This window comes from Entelurus aequoreus, linkage group LG04, assembly GCF_033978785.1.
Source record: "Entelurus aequoreus isolate RoL-2023_Sb linkage group LG04, RoL_Eaeq_v1.1, whole genome shotgun sequence".
NCBI classification, from domain to species: Eukaryota; Metazoa; Chordata; class Actinopteri; order Syngnathiformes; family Syngnathidae; genus Entelurus; species Entelurus aequoreus.
The window spans coordinates 4,399,838-4,421,732 of record NC_084734.1 but is presented as its reverse complement, the minus strand read 5'-3'; the positions used below and the strand labels follow the sequence as shown (position 1 = coordinate 4,421,732).

Sequence of the window (21,895 nt, the reverse complement as noted above, 5' to 3'; positions counted from 1 at the left end):
AACACAACTCCCTTTTTTAACTTTTGTTTTTCTTTCCTTGTAAACGTTACAAAATCACACTGTAGATGTGTTGTCTGTCTAATTATAAATAATGCAGAGGAGGCGTGTTGGCGGAGTTCTTGATGTTTACTTGCACAGCGTGGCAACATGCAACACTTTTCGGGGCTACCGCGCATGCTCGTCACTCCCGTTGCATGCTGGGTAGTGTAGTTGTTATATTCCCTAGCTCAACACATTTTCCCCCCTATAAAGAAATAATGTTAACTGTATTTCTTTTTTTAGCTTTAACTTTTCATTTTTCAGCATTGTAACCACATTTGCAAACAACTTTTCTCTTCATAGAATTTTCTTTCAATAAAGAAATAAAGTGCAAAAATGTCAAAGCATCATAACAAACAGTTATGTCAAATAGCAGCAGAAGTGCACTTTTTGGAGAGCTGTATTATTTCCAGTTTTGTGCCCAAGGGACTGATTTTATTTAACACTATATTATTATTTATACACCTATAGTGATCACAGAGACAGCTTGTTTTTGTGTTACTGTATATATTTGTTTTTATAAAAAATCCCACTTAATATACTTTGGGTAACAACAGTCAATATTTATTTATTTTATTTTATTTTTTTAGGTGGGTAACAGTCAATATTTATTTATTTATTAGATTAAATTTTTTTATTATTTAATAAAAGTGAGCTTTTGTTCAACCAAATATTGTGTGTTTTTTTCCATATACAACAACCTATCTGGACTCCATAAGAGAATCCATAAGGAATCGGTTCGATAAGAGGATTTGATAATAGACTCGAACTCTGTAATTCCTTATCAAACATCATCCCTACACATGATCCCATGTTTACATCTCATTGTGCAACATGTGAATGTTTTAGTGGGAACTAAATGCGATATCTGAAAGGTGTACACATTATTTCCAAAGCAGGACCCCCACCCAGACATACAATACTAGTACACAGCTCATGAAAAACAATATTTGTTGTTATTGTCATTGAAAGTGGGCCAACACACTTATATTAGAAAATAATCTCATGGAAAGGACTGCTGTCATTTGATTACAATAATAAAACATTGAACTTATTTAGTCAGGTTTGGGACAGGTGTGCTGCTGGTGTGGCCACGGTGCATGTGCACGTCTGACGTCGCTCACGTGCGCTGCACTGAACGCTCAAGGAGTTTTTACGTTTGCTCACACATGTGGAAAATTAGAGGGAACATTGTTTGGGGGTATCCATAATAGGGAGAAGTTTTTATTTACACGATGAGTCAGGTGTGTTTTGACCTCCGCCGAACCCCCGAGGCCGACTCACCGAACCCCTTGGGGTCGATCGAACCCAGGTTAAGAACCACTGGTTTATATTGTGTATCTCTAATAAAGGCTGTGTTTTTTTAAGTTTGTTCTAAATAAAAATACAGCATCGAGCCTCTGGCAGTCACAGCAGCTGAACTACAGTCATTTCCGGACTAAGCCGCTACTTTTTCCCCTCGTTCTGGTCCCTGCGGCTTATACAAGGGTGCGGCTTATATATGGAGCAATCTGTATTTTCCCCTAAATTTAGCTGGTGCGGCTTATAGTCAGGTGCGGCTTATAGTCCGGAAATTACAGTAGGTCAAATTCTATCTGGGTTAATATGGCAAATCTTCCAACATGGCTGCCCAGCTAATAAATACTCCATGTGCTTCTGAGAGAAGGTCATACATAAGAACTCCACCAAATTAGATGGTATACATGTGTTGATTACATGAATACAATGATGAAGGATAATGTACTTGGTGTATTGTTGCACTGCTTATGTGATGTTTGCATGTGTTGCAGAGGGTGATGAGACGGGCATCATGGACGGCCTCTTGGAGGCACTGCAGTCTGGCGCTGCTTTCAGGAGGAAAAGAGGACCACGGCAAGCAGGTACACTTACTGTCCACAAGCCATATCTTTTTGGGTGCAGCACATCTTCTCATAAAACACTCTTACTTTTTGTCACCTTGTCGTTCTCAATTCAGAACAGATGTGTTCCTTCCACTTGGGGTTTTTTATGTGTTCTTTTATGGCCACCTCTAATGACATGTAGGCAGACGGAGGGGAGGGCGCTGCGAGTGGGTGTATGGGTAGAGGAGTTACAAGCAGAAACATGGTAATGGTAACAGTTTATTATGTATACAGTTACAATATGGTACATCACATATCCCCAATTTCAACATGTCCAAAAAGGAGAAGAAAGAAGCATGGCCTAGGTATCGATCCAACATTGATTTAAAAGGCCATATATACACTACTGTTGAAAAGTTTGGGGTCACATGTAAATGTCCTTATTTTTGAAGGAAAAGCACTGTACTTTTCAATGAAGATAACTTTAAACTAGTCTTAACTTGAAAGAAATACACTCTATACATTGCTAATGTGGTAAATGACTATTCTAATGCAAATGTCTGCTTTTTGGTGCAATATCTACATAGGTGTATTTCCAGCAACTATCACTCCAGTGTTCTAATGGTACAATGTGTTTGCTCATTGGCTCAGAAGGCTAATTGATGATTAGAAAACCCTTGTGCAATCATGTTCACACATCTGAAAACAGTTTAGCTCGTTACAGAAGCCACAAAACTGACCTTCCTTTGAGCAGATTGAGTTTCTGGAGCATCACATTTGTGGGGTCAATTAAATGCTCAAAATGGCCAGAAAAAGAGAACTTTCATCTGAAACTCCACAGTCTATTCTTGTTCTTAGAAATGAAGGCTATTCCACTAAATTGTTTGGGTGACCCCAAACTTTTGAACGGTAGTGTAGATTTTATCGATACTAAAAAAAAACATTGGATTTAAGAATGGCCGACTCTATATGAAGTCTAGCACTTTTAATGAAAAGGACGTTAAACGTTATTCAAGGCTGTCTGCCCCTCTGTGGCATCAGTAGGACAAAAATGGCGGATACCTAGGGTCGCCGAGAATGGTTATCCATCTTTTTCCAATCATCCGAGGTCAGGTCGCGGGGGCAGCAGCCCAAGCCACTTTGTCCAGTTCCTTTGGGGGGATCCCGAGACGTTACCAGGCCAGCTGGAAGACATAGTCCCCCGACATGTCCCGGGTCTTCCCTGTGGCCTCCGATCAGTCGGACGTGCCCTAAACACATCCCAAGGGAGGCGTTTGGGGACATCCTGACCAGATGCCCGAACCACCTCATTTGGCTCCTCTCCATGTGGAGGAGCAGCGGCTTTACTCTGAGCTCCTCCTTAATGACAGAGCTTCTCACCCTATCTCTAAGGGAGAGACCCGGCGGAGTGTACTCTTTTCTGCCGCTTGTACCCGTGATCTTGTCCTTTCGGTCACAACCCAAAGCTCATGACCATAGGTGAGGATGGGAACGTAGATCGACCGGTAAATTGAGAGCTTTGCCTTTTGGCTCAGCTCCTTCTTCACCACAACAAATCGATACAGCGTCCACATCACTGCAGACGCAGCACCTGTAGCTCTCAGGATCCACTCTTGATGAAGCCATCTGAACCACATCATCAGCAAAAAGCAGAGAGCTAATACTGGATCCCCTCAACACCCTGACTCCACCTAAAAATGATGTCCATAAAGTTTATGAACAGAAGCGGTGACACTTCCAAGTCCAACCCTCACTAGAAACGGGTCCGACTTACTGCCGGAAATACGGACCAAGCTCTGGCACTGATCATACAGGGAACGGACCGCCACAATCAGGCAGTCCAATTCCCCGTACTCTCTGAGCACTCCCCACAGGACTTCAAAGTTTATTCACAATACCATAGAACAATTACAATAGTAGTGAATATCATTTAAAGATATTGGTAAGTGAAAAGGTCCCCCGAATAAGCTAGAAGAAGCTTTTGACAGGGGGTCCAGAGGACAGTATATACATGGAATGATGAAAAATGGTAGCAAGCACAACAACACTATATGATAAACACAAGATAATAATACTAAAGCACGCATACACATACACACATACATTCATTCGACCATGCAAAACCCAACAGTAGTCAACCCCACATGAGGCATTAGAGATAGGTGCTTAATAGGTAAGTTTTCAGTTTGTTTTTGAAGTTGGAGAATGGATACTGCATCTTGAGGCTCTCATTAAGCCGGTTCCAAATCTTAGGTCCCCTGCATACAACACTTCGATCGGTACAAGCCAGTAGACCATGTTTACCTGATATCAGATCTAAGTTAGGAGTGTTGTGGGCATGCTGGGGATGGTAGATAGGAACCAAGCTACAGAGCCTAAGATTCAGCCTGTGGATGACTTGATAGGTTAAACAAGCATTTTGATAAATATTGAACTCTGTCAGTGTTAAAAGATGATAATTATGAAATAGATGTCGAGTGGGGGAAGCAAACTTGGACGTATGATTTTCTTTTGCATGGATTCTAATTTGTGAAGGTAGGTTGGGAAGGTGTTACACCAGATGACATTACAGTAGTTTAGATGTGGTTCAGAAAGAGTTTTATATAGGGTAAGTAGAGCATACAGGGGAAGATAATGTTCCCGAGGGACAAGGTCGCATGCCTTCTCCAAGTCCACAAAACACATGTGGACTGGTTGGGCAAACTCCCATGCACCTCCAAGAACCCTGCCAAGAGTTACATGACCAGTACGGAACCCACACTGCTCCTCCTGAATCTGAGGCCGTGACCTTCACAATTCACTGTGTATTCAATTGAATATTAGTTGAAAAGGATTTGCAAAATCATTGTATTCTGTTTTTATTTACCATTTACACAACGTGACAACTTCCCTGCTTTTGTATATTAAACAGAGCATTTCAGGAATATTTATAGATGAGTAACTTTGCCAAAGTGCTTTGAAATGTTAGTTGGTCAGTGTCCAGTGTTGAGTGAGACAGCCCAAGTGTGTGAATGCATGAATGTGTGTGTGAGTATGGGGGTAAGAGTGTGTGCAAACCTAACCCAGCACCATCAATAGAAGCCAGATGTGAAGCGAGGCTTCAGAGTCAAATATCTCCCCGTCATAGAGACTGAAATCTTTCTGCCTTTTTGTTTTCTGTGTTTTGCTTTTCTTCTGTTTACAATTAAGATAAGCAGCTACTTTTATTTGCTACCCCGTGAGTCCGACTGAAGAAACCAAAGTACAAAAATGGAGGAAGTAGAGTGAGTGGCAATTAGGAATAATGTTTAGAAGAAGAATGGGGCCCACTCTGAGGTGTAGCCAGCCCCCCTATATTAGTGTTTAGCTGCCAACAGGAAATAGCAGAACATGTGTGAGAGAGTAAGCATACATAGTTGTGGTGGAGAGGAGAACTACGTCTGAGGAGATCACATTTCTTCATGGCTCCTCCCTTTCGCCTAGTTTTGACCGTACAGTCATTCTAAGCAGTGGTCAGTATTTTCCATGCTTGGTGTTGTGAGTCAGCTTTGTCCAGAGTTTGTAACGTCTCTTTTGCAACCGCTTAGAAGTATGTCTCATCTTTCCAGACTGTGACCCACACAAGAGCAAAACCTTCTCTTTGGTTTTGGCAATGTGTGTGCGAGTCAGAGTACTTCATTTAGCAAAACAAAAGTGGTAGGCTCACTCAGTCTTTGGTTCATTTGATACACATGGGACACCACCAGAGCCACAGCAGACTTTGACTTACCCTTGTATCCATGGAGATGATTAGTTAGTAGTTTTGTCATTATAAACCTATAACATCAGTGAAATTGTCATCTCGGGTGTACTACATACGCAATAGATACAATCCATCAATCGAGCCATTTTCTACAGCTTATCCCTTTTGGTTTGGCGGGGGTGCTGGAGCACATCCCAGCTGCACTCAGCTGGACAAGTGGCCACCTCTTCACATGGCCAACACAGAAAGATAACCATTCACATTCACATGTAGACACAAGTATTATGTTTAGGACAAATATCTATAATATATAAAGTAATGAATGGAGTTGGTCCTCCTTCAGAGTTTACAAATCTAGCCAGGCTTTGTATGAGCTTCTACACGGGTGTGGCAGGTTTAGTCTATTCAGAGGAGCTTTAGTCTGGATCTTAGGGCTCAAGTTCCTCCGCAGATTCAACAATGTCCTAATAAACCTTGCTTGGTACACCGGGACACAGTCATGCTAGAACAGAAAATGGCCTTCCCCAAATTGTCAGCATAAGGTTAGTAGTATACTGTATGATTAAATGCACCTGAAATAAGATTCGACGAAAACTTATCTGGCCTCGCTCCTGATTGATTTTGTGATAGTCGATTGATTGATTGAGACTTTTATTAGTAGGTTGCACAGTGAAGTACATATTCCGTACAATTGACCACTAAATGGTAACACCCGAAAACGTTTTTCAACTTGTTTAAGTCGGGGTCCACTTAAATTGATTCATGATACAGATATATACTATCATATATACTATCATCATAATACAGTCATCACACAAGATAATCACATTGAATTATTTACATTATTTACAATCAGGGGTGTGGAGGGGGGGGGGGTATGGACAGCAAGTAGTGGACATAGAGAGAGAGAGAGAGATCAGAAGGCATAAGAAAAAGTATCTGCATTTGATTGTTTACATTTGATTATTAGCAATCCGGGGAGGGTGTTAGTTTAGGGTAGGGATGTTCAGATCAGGTTTTTATGCTGTCGATTCTGATACCGATTTTTCATATATCCGATACCAAGACCAATCACATGTATTAACTTTAGATGTTTAAATTTATGTTGACAGTTTAACAATATAAACACGATATTTAAACTCGTTCCTTATTCTCTTATATTTCATACAATCAAAACAGCAAAACAAAGTACACAATAACTTTTAGTTATTGTGTACTATTTAGTACTCATTTGAATCCTTTGTCTTCCCCCATCAAAGTCCCCCTGTGTCCACATAATTACGCTCTGCATTTGTAAACATTAAAAAAAAAAAACGACAGTAGTTTTGAGGAAATAACATTGACGTAATCACTCTCGTATCGATCATATACTGATACTACCCTTGATATCAACCCCGCAATATAATGGATCGATCCGTCCTCATGTTGTGTACTTGCTGTTACTATGCTGTCAGACTAGCAGTTGTGTAGTATCCTGTCTCTTATCGACTCTTGTTAGTTCTACTATGCTGTCAGACTAGCAGTTGTGTAGTATCCTGTCTCTTATCGACTCTTGTTAGTTCTACTATGCTGTCAGACTAGCAGTTGTGTAGTATCCTGTCTCCAGTCTCTTATCGACTCTTGTTAGTTCTACTATGCTGTCAGACTAGCAGTTGTGTAGTATCCTGTCTCTTATCGACTCTTGTTAGTTCTACTATGCTGTCAGACTAGCAGTTGTGTAGTATCCTGTCTCTTATCGACTCTTGTTAGTTCTACTATGCTGTCAGACTAGCAGTTGTGTAGTATCCTGTCTCTTATCGACTCTTGTTAGTTCTACTATGCTGTCAGACTAGCAGTTGTGTAGTATCCTGTCTCCAGACTCTTATCGACTCTTGTTAGTTCTACTATGCTGTCAGACTAACAGTTGTGTAGTATCCTGTCTCCAGACTCTTGTTAGTTCTACTATGCTGTCAGACTAGCAGTTGTGTAGTATCTTGTCTCCAGACTCTTATCGACTCTTGTTAGTTCTACTATGCTGTCAGACTAACAGTTGTGTAGTATCCTGTCTCCAGACTCTTATCGACTCGTGTTAGTTCTACTATGCTGTCAGACTAACAGTTGTGTAGTATCCTGTCTCCAGACTCTTATTGACTCTTGTTAGTTCTACTATGCTGTCAGACTAACAGTTGTGTAGTATCCTGTCTCCAGACTCTTATCGACTCGTGTTAGTTCTACTATGCTGTCAGACTAGCAGTTGTGTAGTATCTTGTCTCCAGACTCTTATCGACTCTTGTTAGTTCTCATTAATAGCGGCTTACTTGTTGCTTCTAGGCCACACCTGGACAAATTAAGGCCCGTTAAGCTTTTCAATCTGGCCCGCTGGACATTCCCAAATAATGTTTTAGGTCTTTAAGATGGAAAGTGTAGCTGCTAGGGGTGTCACGGTACAATGTGTAAATAGTGTTATTGGTCTTAGTGACGTCAGAAGTGTGTCCCCCCTGTCCATTTATAGTTGAGGCAATTCCAACAAAAGGCTAAGCGAGGCCTATTGACTGTGTTGTCATGCTCTTTGTGTCACACCACTGTGACTTAGTGGGAAGCCACGAGGCCACGCCAGCTATATAGTTTTCACCTTTGACCTGCACCTCAGCTCACTCCGGGTGTTTATGCTGGTTGCATAGAATTAGTGGGGACCCTCAGCTGCCCCCCCCCGCCCCCCCTCAAACATGAGCAGACAAAACACACGCAGCAGATGTCTGCATGCCCACACAAAGACACGCACCGTGTTTGCATACCTATTAGGGTTGTCGCCATACCAATATTTTGGTACTGGTGTCAAAATGGATTTAGACACTTTTCTAAATAAAGGGGACCACAAAAAAATGGCATTATTGGCTTAATTTTAACAAAAAATCTTAGTGTACAATAAACTTATGTTTATTATTGCAATTGAAGAACAATTTAGTCCTTAAATAAAATAGTGAACATACTAGACAACTTGTCTTTTAGTAGTAAGTAAACAAACAAAGACTCCTAATTAGTCTGCTGACGTATGCAGTAACATATTGTGTCATTTATACACCTATTATTTTGTACACATTATAAAGGAAAAGCTTTAAAAATGTATTATTAATCTACTTGTTAATTTACTGTTAATATCTGCTTATTTTGTCTTTTAACATGTTCTATCTACACTTCTGTTCAAATGTAATAATCACTTATTCTTCTCTTCTTTGATACTTTACATTAGTTTTGGATGAGACTACAAATGTAGGTATCGGTCTGATACCAAGTAGTTACAGGGTCATACATTAGTCATAATTTAAGTTCTCATGTGTCCAGGGACGCATTTCCTGACATAATATGAATTTAAAAAAAAAAAGATTTTGTGACGATAAAAAATATAGATGTAATCATAGTAGTATCGACTAGATATGCTCCTGTACACTGTCTGCTCAGTGGCCTAGTGGTTAGAGTGTCCGCCCTGAGATGGGTCGGTCGTGAGTTTGAACCCCGGCCGAGTCATACCAAAGACTATAAAAATGGGAGCCATTACCTCCCTGCTTGGTACTCAGCTTCAAGGGTTGGAATTGGGGGTTAAATCACCAAAAATGATTCCCGGGCGTAGCCACTGCTGCTGCTCACTGCTCCCCTCACCTCCTACGGGGTGATCAAGGGTGAGGGGTCAAATGCAGATAATAATCTTGCCACACCTAGTGTGTGTGTGTGACAATCATTGGTACTTTATTAAATATTATTATTACTTGGTATCATTACAGTGGATGTCAGGTGTAGATCCACCCATGGTGTTTGTTTACATTGTGACGCCGGTGAGCTATTGTATCCTCCTACGGTGTGTAGTGAAGCATGTTTAGCTATTCCTCGTCCTCCAGTGATAATGATACTTGTAAGAACCGTACTTTATTTGTCGCCATGGAGGCGAGGATTAGTGATTTAGAAGTAGCTAAAACATTGCCGATGGCGGATGGACGTTAGCCGCTAGCTAGCTAGCCATGTTTTGAAGCAGCTGTTCCTGAGGGTGTTTCAGTGTTATAGCTTCACCTTTATCTTTACTTTTTAGGCCAAAATGCGTCCATTCTCCCTTTCCTGTCTACACACTGTGTCTGCTTGTAAGTACTCTGTGTGTGTGCACTGCCGAACATGCTCCTCTGCTCATAAAACCAGCAATGTCACGACGTGACGACAACGTGCCGTCATGCCTGTAAAAGAAAAAAAAGAAATATATATATATATATATGGCGAACCGGTACTTTTCAAACAGGGTATAGTACCGTTTTTGATTCATTAGTACCGCGATACTCATCGGCGGTCACTCGAACGAGTATGACGATTCTCCTGGTAGGGGTGTAGCCCTTTATGGAGGATGCCTGTGCGTGACTTTGTTTAACGTGGGGAGACTGGTGCACAGACAGTCACCACACCATCCTTGACAGAATGGGGTCAGGGTCCAGTGGCATGGAGTCCAAGACGACTGGGGACTAGGCTAAGGGGCAGTCAGGTACTAGGCCTTTGCCAAGGGCCACCTGGGGTAACAGTGGTAAAGGGGTTAACCTCCTAGTGCCCCAAGACCCCATAGAGGAGCCTCCACTGCCGGATGCACTTTAACGTCATGCCCAGGACACAATAGGACCGCGATACTATACTAGTACAACCCTAATACCAATACATCCACATATTTTTTATCACCGTCCTATTCAGATTGCTACTTCAAGGTAGGTTGAAGTTGTTGGTAAAATACAGACTTGGCACCTTTTTTAGTTAAAGACCTACTGAAAGCCACTACTAGCGACCACGCAGTCTGATAGTTTATATATCAATGATGAAATCTTAACATTGCAACACATGCCAATACGGCCGGGTTAACTTATAAAGTGACATTTTAAATTTCCCAGGAAATATCCGGCTGAAACGTCGCGGTATGATGACGTATGCGCGTGACGAAGTCAGAGTAACGGAAGTTATGGTACCCCGTAGAATCCTATACAAAAAGCTCTGTTTTCATTTCATAATTCCACAGTATTCTGGACATCTTTTGCAATTTGTTTAATGAACAATGAAGACTGCAAAGAAGACAGTTGTAGGTGGGATCGGTGTATTAGCAGCGGACTACAGCAACACAACCAGGAGGACTTTGTTGGACCTCACCTTGACTTCCTACGTCTCCGGGCCGCCAAACGCATCGGGTGAAGTCCTTCGTCCTTCTGCCGCTCGCTGGAACGCAGGTGAGCACGGGTGTTGATGAGTAGATGAGGGCTGGCTGGCGTAGGTGGAGAGCTAATGTTTTTAGCATAGCTCTGTGCGGTCCCGTTGCTAAGTTAGCTTCAATGGCGTCGTTAGCACAGCATTGTTAACCTTCGCCAGCCTGGAAAGCATTAACCGTGTATTTACATGTCCACGGTTTAATAGTATTGTTGATTTTCTATCTATCCTTCCAGTCAGGGGTTTATTTTTTTGTTTCTATATGCAGTTAAAGCAAGATGCTATCACGTTAGCTCGTAGCTAAAGCATTTCGCTGATGTATTGTCGTGGAGATAAAAGGCACTGAATGTCCATTTCGCGTTCTCGACTCTCATTTTCAAGAGGATATAGTATCCCAGGTGGTTTAAAATACAAATCCGTGATCCACAATAGAAAAAGGAGAGTGTGGAATCCAATGAGCCAGCTTGTACCTAAGTTACGGTCAGAGCGAAAAAAGATACGTCCATCACTGCCTCTCAAGTCCTTCACTGTAACGTTCCTCATCCACGAATCTTTCATCCTCGCTCAAATTAATGGGGTAATCGTCACTTTCTCGGTCCGAATCTCTCTCGCTCCATTGTAAACAACGGGGAATTGTGAGGAATACTAGCTCCTGTGACGTCACGCTACTTCCGCTACAGGCAAGGCTTTTTTTTATCAGCGAGCAAAAGTTGCAAACTTTATCGTCGATTTTCTCTACTAAATCCTTTCAGCAAAAATATGGCAATATCGCGAAATGATCAAGTATGACACATAGAATGGATCTGCTATTCCCGTTTAAATTTTAAAAAATCATTTCAGTAGGCCTTCAACACACAATCAATTTGTATGTGGAGGAATGTGCCTAATCACTCACAACAGACCCATCTGCTCAGCCAGCACCCTCGTCCAATCACCACAGCGAGCAGCTGACAAAAGCACCAATCACAAGAAAGCAGCCAAGAGGAAGAGGATGGCAACAATGGAGGCACACGCTGGCTCGGCACGCCGTCTGCTCCTATAGAACATCTCCCCGTGCTACAGATGCTCACACAAAGGGAACAATGAGGTCTATAGAGGGAGGGGTACTTTGTTAGTGAAGCAAAAGAGTGATGTCACACGTTGACTTCTAAGGTTGAAACCACAAAAGGTAATTAGCATTGTTTGATGATGTCACTCCAGCATTGTGTGTAGCAGGGTATAGCCAGATGAGGGCGCTATAGGTCCCTGCTTTACTGGAACTAATGGGCAGTGTGATTGAGTACCTTCATGCTGCGCAACCATGTGGCTCCTGTTTTATTTTGGCTGCTCAATAAGTGAACAAAAGGCTGCTTGGTAGTTAGCATCAGATAAAAGGTAGACTTTTTCTGCACAGGTTGCAAATTCTCAGCCCACACCTCATTCTAAATGTGTTGTCCTACCAGCCGAGCCTCCGTTCCCTCTTCAGGCAGTCTGCTAACACATAATGTGTTACAGATGATCGCTCCCCTTCGCCGTTCAAATGCGCTCGTTCAGCGCCATGCCCGCTTTTTAAACAAACCTTTTGATGTGATGTCTCCGCATCTCGTTTCCCACTTGCTGTGCAGCCCGGCCTCATGCCAAGTCCCAGGATCATAAACTGTAGCCAGCATCCCGGCTACTTTGTAGTCGCCAGACATGCTGAGGACTTCCTCAGTTTGGCATGTCACTTCGGCAAACAATTCAATACTACAAACCCCGTTTCCATATGAGTTGGGAAAATGTGTTAGATGTAAATATAAACAGAATACAATGATTTGCAAATCATTTTCAAGCCATATTCAGTTGAATATGCTACGAAGACAACATATTTGATGTTCAAACTCATAAACTTTTTTTTTTTTTTTCAAATAATAATGAACTCAGAATTTCATGGCTGCAACACGTGCCAAAGTAGTTGGGAAAGGGCATGTTCACCACTGTGTTACATGGCCTTTCCTTTTAACAACACTCAGTAAAGGTTTGGGAACTGAGGAGACACATTTTTGAAGTGGAATTCTTTCCCATTCTTGCTTGATGTACAGCTTAAGTTGTTCAACAGTCCGGGGGTCTCCCTTCTGCTATTTTAGGCTTCATAATGCACCAGACTTTTTCAATGTCTGGACTACAGGCAGGCCAGTCTAGTACCCGCACTCTTTTACTATGAAGCCACGTTGATGTAACACGTGGTTTGGCATTGTCTTGCTGAAATAAGCAGGGGCGTCCATGGTAATGTTGTTTGGATGGCAACATATGTTGCTCCAAAAGCTGTATGTACCTTTCAGCATTAATGGCGCCTTCACAGATGTGTAAGTTACCCATGTCTTGGCCACTAATACACCCCCATACCATCACACATGCTGCCTTTTACACTTTGCGCCTAGAACAATCCGGATGGTTCTTTTCCTCTTTGGTCCGGAGGACACGACGTCCACAGTTTCCAAAAACAATTTCAAATGTGGACTCGTCAGACCACAGAACACTTTTCCACTTTGTGTCAGTCCATCTTAGATGAGCTCAGGCCCAGCGAAGCCGACGGCGTTTCTGGGTGTTGTTGATAAACGGTTTTCGCCTTGCATAGGGGAGTTTTAACTTGCACTTACAGATGTAGCGACCAACTGTAGGTACTGACAGTGGGTTTCTGAAGTGTTCCTGAGCCCATGTGGTGATATCCTTTACACACTGATGTGGCTTGTTGATGCAGTACAGCCTGAGGGATGGAAGGTCACGGGCTTAGCTGCTTACGTGCAGTGATTTCTCCACATTCTCTGAACCCTTTGATGATATTACGGAGCGTAGATGGTGAAATCCCTAAATTCCTTGCAATAGCTGCTTGAGAAAGGTTGTTCTTAAACTGTTCAACAATTTGCTCAGGCATTTGTTGACAAAGTGGTGACCCTCGCCCCATCCTTGTTTGTGAATGACTGAGCATTTCATGGAATCTACTTTTATACCCAATCATGGCACCCACCTGTTCCCAATTAGCCTGTTCACCTGTGGGATGTTCCAAATAAGTGTTTGATGAGCATTCCTCAACTTTATCAGTATTTATTGCCACCTTTCCCAACTTCTTTGTCACGTGTTGCTGCCATCAAATTCTAAAGTTAATGATTATTTGCAACAACAAAAAAGTTTATCAGTTTGTCTTTGTAGCATATTCAATTGAATATGGCTTGAAAATGATTAGCAAATCATTGTATTCTGTTTATATTTACATCTAACACCATTTCCCAACTCATATAGAAACGGGGTTTGTAAACAAACGCCATGGGTGGATATACACCTGACATCCACTGTAATGACACCAAGTGCAAGAGCCTATCTAGTTGATGCCACTATTAATTACATCGATATCGTCTATATGTCCATTGTCTCGGGTGTGTTGATGTAGTGTTCATAGGCCTGGGGCTGTTCTGCATGCAAGCAAAAGTTGGACTCCAGGTGTCGTTGAGGAGGGAGGGAGGTCAAAAGCGTCCATCATTGAGGTGTCAATGTTTTTGTAAAGAAGCCAGAGTCTTTAGATTAGATCTCCAACGCCATACTTCCATGGAGGCAACTTTTAATCAATCATGGCTTGTTTTCTTACATTTTTTAAAAGGCCTACTGAAATGATTTTTTTTTATTTAAACGGGGATAGCAGATCCATTCTATGTGTCATACTTGATCATTTCGTGATATTGCCATATTTTTGCTGAAAGGATTTAGTAGAGAACATCAACGATAAAGTTTGCAACTTTTGGTCGCTGATAAAAAAAAGCCTTGCCTGTACCGGAAGTAGCGTGACGTCACAGGTTGGAAGGCTCCTCACATTGTTTACACCAGCAGCGAGAGCGATTCGGACCGAGAAAGTGATGATTACCCCATTAATTTGAGTGAGGATGAAAGATTTTTTCGCTCTGACCGTAACTTAGGTACAAGCTGGCTCATTGGATTCCACACTCTCTCCTTTTTCTATTGTGGATCACGGATTTGTATTTTAAACCACCTGGGATACTATATCCTCTTGAAAATGAGAGTCGAGCATGCAAAATGGACATTCACAGTGACTTTTATCTCCACGACAATACATCGGCGAAACACTTTAGCTACGAAGCTAACGTGATAGCATCGGGCCTAACTGCAGATAGAAACAAAAGAAATAAACCCCTGACTGGAAGGATAGACAGAAGATCAACAATACTATTAAACCATGGACATGTAAATACATGGTTAATGCTTTCCAGGCTGGCGAAGCTTAACAATGCTGTTGCTAACGACGCCATTGAAGCTAACTTAGCAACGGGACCTCACAGAGCTATGCTAAAAACATTAGCTATCCACCTACGCCAGCCAGCCCTCATCTGCTCATCAACACCCGTGCTCACCTGCGTTCCAGCGATCAACGGCGCGACGAAGGACTTCACCACGATCACCGATGCGGTCGGCAGTTAGCGTCGGATAGCGCGTCTGCTAACCACCTCAAAGTCCTCCTGCTTGTGTTGCTGCAGCCAGCCGCTAATACATCGATCCCACCTACGGCTTTCTTCTTTGCTGTCTCCATTGTTCATTAAAAAAATTGCAAAAGATTCACCAACACAGATGTCCAGAATACTGTGGAATTATGAGATGAAAACAGAGCTTTTTGAATTGGATTCAATGGTGTCCCAATACTTCCGCTTCAACCATTGACGTCACGCGCATACGTCATCATACATAGACGTTTCCAACCGGAAGTTTAGCGGGAAATTTAAAATGTCACTTTATAAGTTAACCCGGCCGTATTGGCATGTGTAGCAATGTTAAGATTTCATCATTGATATATAAACTATCAGACTGCGTGGTCGCTAGTAGTGGCTTTCAGTAGGCCTTTAAAGACTGTTAAAAAGTTTTAATAGAAGATCTTAGTCTAGAACTTTCTGGTGTGTGTTTTCATTCTATTTCAACTTAAATAGCTGCACCATCTTTGCATAAAAGCTGTCTTATCAGGCTCTTTACTGACTTAAATCCAGCTGCTGCAGACATTTAGAACATTTGTAAATGTCATTCTGAAAAGGAGGCAGTCAAAATATCCCTCTCTGTTCCACACATCTTTGTGTTGTGAGTCTTTCCCTTCTATGTCTTACTGTTCCCATCCTTTTAAGCTACGTTTATTTGTAGGTGGTTTTTTTCTTTAAAATGAAGTCTGCATAGAACCTGTGCAAAAAAAAAAAAGAAGCACCACCCACACTGACGTATACTCGCTATTTTTGGCTCATTTGCATGATTTCCGTTTGGTATTCAAACCACATTCATATTTGCAAATGTATTCCGGACATCGTTAAATCCTTTTTCTTTGTCCCCCCCCCAGACTCGATAGTGTCATTGTCGCAGCTTATTCTGGAGACTTGACGGGTAACGTGCTTGGTCTTTTAACCCCGATGAACCATGCCTTGTTGTGTGTTAGTTAGCATGCGTGCTTTGCGTCATCACAACACTGCTGGGGAACAACAAGTGCCTGCAGTGGAACTACCCGGCATTAAAGACATGTAAACACCGCAAATGCGATCTCTCCCCTGACCTATTTAATTCAAAATGGCTGCTGGTGCCGCACAGCAGCCTACAGAGTGTGTGGGAGAGAAGGTAGGAGGAAAGACGACAGTTTTAACTTCATTGTGCTTTTTCTCTCTGCACATCTCACACCTCCTCTCAGCTCTTGGCAGACGTAATGCGGTCATCCGAGAGCTCTCCACACTGCTTCTTCTTCATTGGACTTTATCTGTCTTGCTGCCGTGTTTGGCACTAATCCACACTTAAACGAGCGTGCCGTTAAGCTGTGTGGTATGTGGGCCGTGGCAAATGCATGTGCCAGTATGTTGTAAAGCAGGCCTGGGCATTTATTTTGACTCGGGGGCCACATTTAGAGGAAAAAACGTGTCTGGGGGCCGGTATATCTATCTATCTATGTATATATACTGTATTATTCATATAAATATGCACACACACACGCACATAAGCTGTGAAAATGTGCTGTATAGTATGTATGTTTGGGTCCTAGCACTAATACAAAACCTCACAATAATGTCTGATTGAAAGCTAAAAACGTTATGACAGACCGCCTTAAAAAACGGGATGGAATTTTACATTTTCTACTGAATGAGACACCCAGAAAGTACATGACAATAATGTGGGATTTACAATATTAACTATGAAGCATAAAACACTAAATATTGACAACATATGAACGTTGATCCTCTCTTTTAACATGTTCTATCTACACTTCTGTTAAAATGTAATAATCACTTGTTCTTCTCTTCTTTGATACTTGACATTAGTTTTTAGAGATGTCCAATAATATCGGACTGCTGATATTATCGGCCGATAAATGCTTTAAAATGTAATATCGGAAATTATCGGTATCGGTTTCAAAAAGTAAAATGTATGACTTTTTAAAACGCCGCTGTCGGGAGTGGTACACGGACGTAGGGAGAAGTACAGAGCAGTTGCGTCTCTCAGTCAGACTAGTCACTAGCCTGGTACCATAGCTGTGACTGTCACTAGCCTGGTACCATAGCTGTGACTGTCACTAGCCTGGTACCATAGTTGTGACTGTCACTAGCCTGGTACCATAGCTGTGACTGTCACTAGCCTGGTACCATAGTTGTGACTGTCACTAGCCTGGTACCATAGTTGTGACTGTCACTAGCCTGGTACCATAGCTGTGACTGTCACTAGCCTGGTACCATAGTTGTGACTGTCACTAGCCTGGTACCATAGCTGTGACTGTCACTAGCCTGGTACCATAGCTGTGACTGTCACTAGCCTGGTACCATAGCTGTGACTGTCACTAGCCTGGTACCATAGTTGTGACTGTCACTAGCCTGGTACCATAGCTGTGACTGTCACTAGCCTGGTACCATAGTTGTGACTGTCACTAGCCTGGTATCATAGCTGTGACTGTCACTAGCCTGGTACCATAGTTGTGACTGTCACTAGCCTGGTACCATAGTTGTGACTGTCACTAGCCTGGTACCATAATTGTGACTGTCACTAGCCTGGTACCATAGCTGTGACTGTCACTAGCCTGGTACCATAGTTGTGACTGTCACTAGCCTGGTACCATAGCTGTGACTCTCACTAGCCTGGTACCATAGCTGTGACTGTCACTAGCCTGGTACCATAGCTGTGACTGTCACTAGCCTGGTACCATAGCTGTGACTGTCACTAGCCTGGTACCATAGTTGTGACTGTCACTAGCCTGATCGTTCCAGCGATCGGCAGAAGGACGAAGGACTTCACCCGATGCGTTTGGCGGCCCGGAGACGTAGGAAGTCAAGGTGAAGTCGGCGGCTAGCGTGGCTAGCGTGGCTAGCGCGGCTAGCGCGGCTAGCGCTCCAACAAAGTCCTCCAACAAAGTCCTCCTGGTTGTGTTGCTGTAGTCCGCTGCTAATACACTGATCCCACCTACAACTGTCTTCTTTGCAGCCTTCATTGTTCATTAAACAAATTGCAAAAGATGTCCAGAATACTGTGGGATTATGAAATGAAAACAGAGCTTTTTGTATAGGATTCTACGGGGTACCATAACTTCCGTTACTCTGACTTCGTCACGCGCATACGTCATCATACCGCGATGTTTCAGCCGGATATTTCCCGGGAAATGTAAAATGTCACTTTATAAGTTAACCCGGCCGTATTGGCATGTGTTGCAATGTTAAGATTTCATCATTGATATATAAACTATCAGACTGCGTGGTCGCTAGTAGTGGCTTTCAGTAGGCCTTTAACTTGTTCAATATGAACTGCGTTCAAAAAAACATTGAATATGCCTTCCTTTCTCTGAGCATGTTTTGAGCAAATAAGACATTTTGTTTTAGAAATATTAAGTTTCCTCTTATTTTCTGTAACCCATTTAGAAATCTGCATGACCTGGTCTTGTAGTATACTGCTCACGTCTGTGCTATTATCAGCATAAGCATGTATTGTTGTGTCATCTGCGTAAATTGCACAGCAACCATTCTTTAAAATACACGACATATCATTTACAAATATTGAGTATAATAAAGGTCCCAGGCAACTTCCCTGGGGAATACCACAATATCATGTTTTAATATTTGAAAGGGGGCATAAGTCGCTCCTGAGTATAAGTCGCACCCCCGGCCAAACTATGACAAAAACTGCCACTTATAGTCCGACAGATACGGTATATGAATGAGGTAGATCCCCTCCACTTGGTCAATTGAAAAGCAGCTGGCCTGCAGAAGAGGTGTGGCCACCCCTGGTGTAGTGTAGGTGTACATCGCTGGAAGAGCACACCCCGTGTGTGTGACGCCTGTATTGACATGTTATGCCTTCAACAACATGATGACGTCACTCTCTCACATGCTTGGCCACTCTCTCTCTCCTCAGCCAACCACAGGCGAGCTGGTCACGCGGTCACCAACATCCTGGCCAAAGAGCTGATGCAGGACGACACACCTCCGTCAAGCAAGGTGCCCACCAAGAAGGTGAAGCTGGAGGAGGGCACCAAGAAGGAAGACTCGTTAGAGGAGCTACTGGAAGCTCGCTCCAATTAGGGCACATTTTGTCTTCTTTCTTTTATGTAAAGTTACTGCTTGTCAATGTTGGGGCCAATTTTGATGTGATGGAAATGTCCCTCAGCCATATTTGCCACTCTTATCATGTTTCTTCACTAGATTTGTTGTCACACGACGAATCAAAAGGGCATCACCTCTATTGTGCGCTTATTTCCACGTTTGTTTTTGTTAGGAATGTCAGGCACATCCTCGCTGTTGTCACTCACAGTTTGTGTTGTACACTACAGGACAAACATGTGCACACACCTTCTCCTCATTTAATGTGTTTTCATGACTATTTACATTGTAGATTGTCACATCACAACTATGAATGAACACGTGGAGTTATGTACTTGACTGAAAACATGTTTTATATTCTAGTTCCTTCAAAATAGCCACCCTTTGCTCTGCACACTCTTGGCATTCTCTCCATGAGCTTCAAGAGGTAGTCACCTCACATGCTTTTCACTCCACCGGTGTGCTCGAAGCTCATGGAGAGAATGCCAAGAGTGTGCAGAGCAAAGGGTGGCTATTTTGAAGACACTAGAACATAAAACGTGTTTTCAGTTAAGTACATAACTCCACATGTGTTCATTCATAGTTGTGATGTGACAGTCTACAATGTAAATAGTCACGGAAATAAAGAAAAGGCATTGAATGAGAAGGTGTGTCGGGACTCTTGGCCTGTCCTGTAAGTGCCGATCTTCCCGCGGCGTGCCAACGGGAAGACGCGTCCGTCATTTCACGGTCACAGCTAGTTCTCACCAGGGTGAGAGATTTACTTCACAGGCTTTTGACGCTCACAACCTGGGTTTGAAGGAGGACTCACACACACACACACACAGACACACACACACACACACACACACACACACACACACACTTGGAGCACCAGCATCGTTACAGAAATGCCCGCAGGATTGTCAAGTTGGAGGACAAAGTGTGTTTGGGAACACCCTTTTAAGAGAGCAGTTTTCATGCCTGTGTGCTTTTAGAAAAGTCTATTTTAGTTCCTACTTATGTGTGTTGCCTATAATTATGCTGTACCCACCACTGGAAAGCACACTGGAAAAACTGGCCAAAAGTGTGTGTGTGTGTGTTGCGGGGGATGGGCGGTTCTGACTGAAAACACACACATTATGAACACATTTACTTATGCAATTGATATTCCTATGCAAGCATACTGTAATCTGTCCTTCAACTAGCAATATCAACCTGCTGAGTTAGCATATCTTCAGTGGTTTTCATCAAGTTGTAATCACCTTTATTTTTGCACATGTTTATTGATAATTACACAGGAGTCGTGTTGAAGCACCAACACCTAACAGGTGATAACAAGACGGACGATATCAGAGCATCATTGGAAGACAACCTTTAATTTGACATTCTGTTTTTTTGTTTTTTTTAAGAGATTTTCTATTGTCCATTTTTACAGTTGATTGTTTTTTTTAAATCTCATTTGAATGGATGTGATTTTTTGATTTTTTGTTTCTTTCTCTCTCCTCCAGAGATCGCTCTGCGCGTACAGAGTAATGCACATAATGTTCCCGTTTGCCTCGCAGATCTATTAAAATGTCTTTAATTAATGTACTTATTTTGTTTTGTTTTAATCATGTGGTTGTCTTTAATGTATTTATTTTGTTTTGTTTTAATCCTGTGGTTGTCTTTAATTAATGTACCGTATTTTTCGGACTATAAGTGGCAGTTTTTTTCATAGTTTGGCCGGGGGTGCGACTTATACTCAGGAGCGACTTATGTGTGAAATGATTAACACATTATAATATTATTGATGTCATGGACGTAAGAGACTAGACGTATAAGATTTCATGGGATTTAGCGATTAGGAGTGACAGATTGTTTGGTAAACGTATAGCATGTTCTATATGTTATAGTTATTTGAATGACTCTTACCATAATATGTTACGTTAACATACCAGTTGGTTATTTATGCCTCATATAACGTACACTTATTCAGCCTGTTGTTCACTATTGTTTAGACATTTTAAATTGCCTTTCAAATGTCTATTCTTGCTGTTGGCTTTTATCAAATACATTTCCCCCAAAAATGTGACTTATATATGTTTTTTCCCTTCTTTATTATGCATTTTCGGCCAGTGCGACTTATACTCTGAAAAATACGGTACTTATTTTGGTTGTTTTAATCATGTGGTCAACCTCCATATGTCTTTTGATTTTGCTAAAAAGAAGAAAAGGTTCATTATGTCTTCTTATTCATATACTTTTTCAAGTTTTCTTGTAATCAGACCATATTTTCGGTATATTTATAGAATTTTTACCTGACATGTTTTGTCTGTCGTCTGCAGTCTTCTTCAGACGTGTCGCCCATCAGCTCTTCTTATAGGCGTGGCACACCTGTCGAGTCTACTTGGTCACAGGGGTCAGGTGACCCTTCTGCGCTGCAAAAAGTCAGTGTTCAAAAATGAGGGGTATTTTATTTGAACTAAGCAAAGTTATCTGCCAATAGAACAAGAAAATTCAGCTTGTCAAGACCTTCCAAAACAAGTAAAATTAAAGCTGCAAGCAGCGAT

The 21,895-nt window shown here is 42.1% G+C and overlaps 1 protein-coding gene across 4 annotated transcripts in view; it reads left to right on the top strand.

The window, feature by feature from the left end:
- The window catches only part of LOC133648208 (protein diaphanous homolog 1), a 232,003-nt gene extending 212,300 nt beyond the window's left edge, over nt 1-19,703 (top strand). For all 4 annotated transcript variants that reach the window (XM_062044059.1, XM_062044061.1, XM_062044058.1 and 1 more), the window contains 2 exons: nt 1,830-1,919; nt 19,180-19,703. In XM_062044059.1, coding sequence (XP_061900043.1) covers nt 1,830-1,919; nt 19,180-19,346 — 257 coding nt within the window. In that variant the 3' untranslated portion in view covers nt 19,347-19,703. The remainder of the gene's footprint in view (nt 1-1,829; nt 1,920-19,179) is intronic.
- Nucleotides 19,704-21,895: the final 2,192 nt, after the last annotated feature.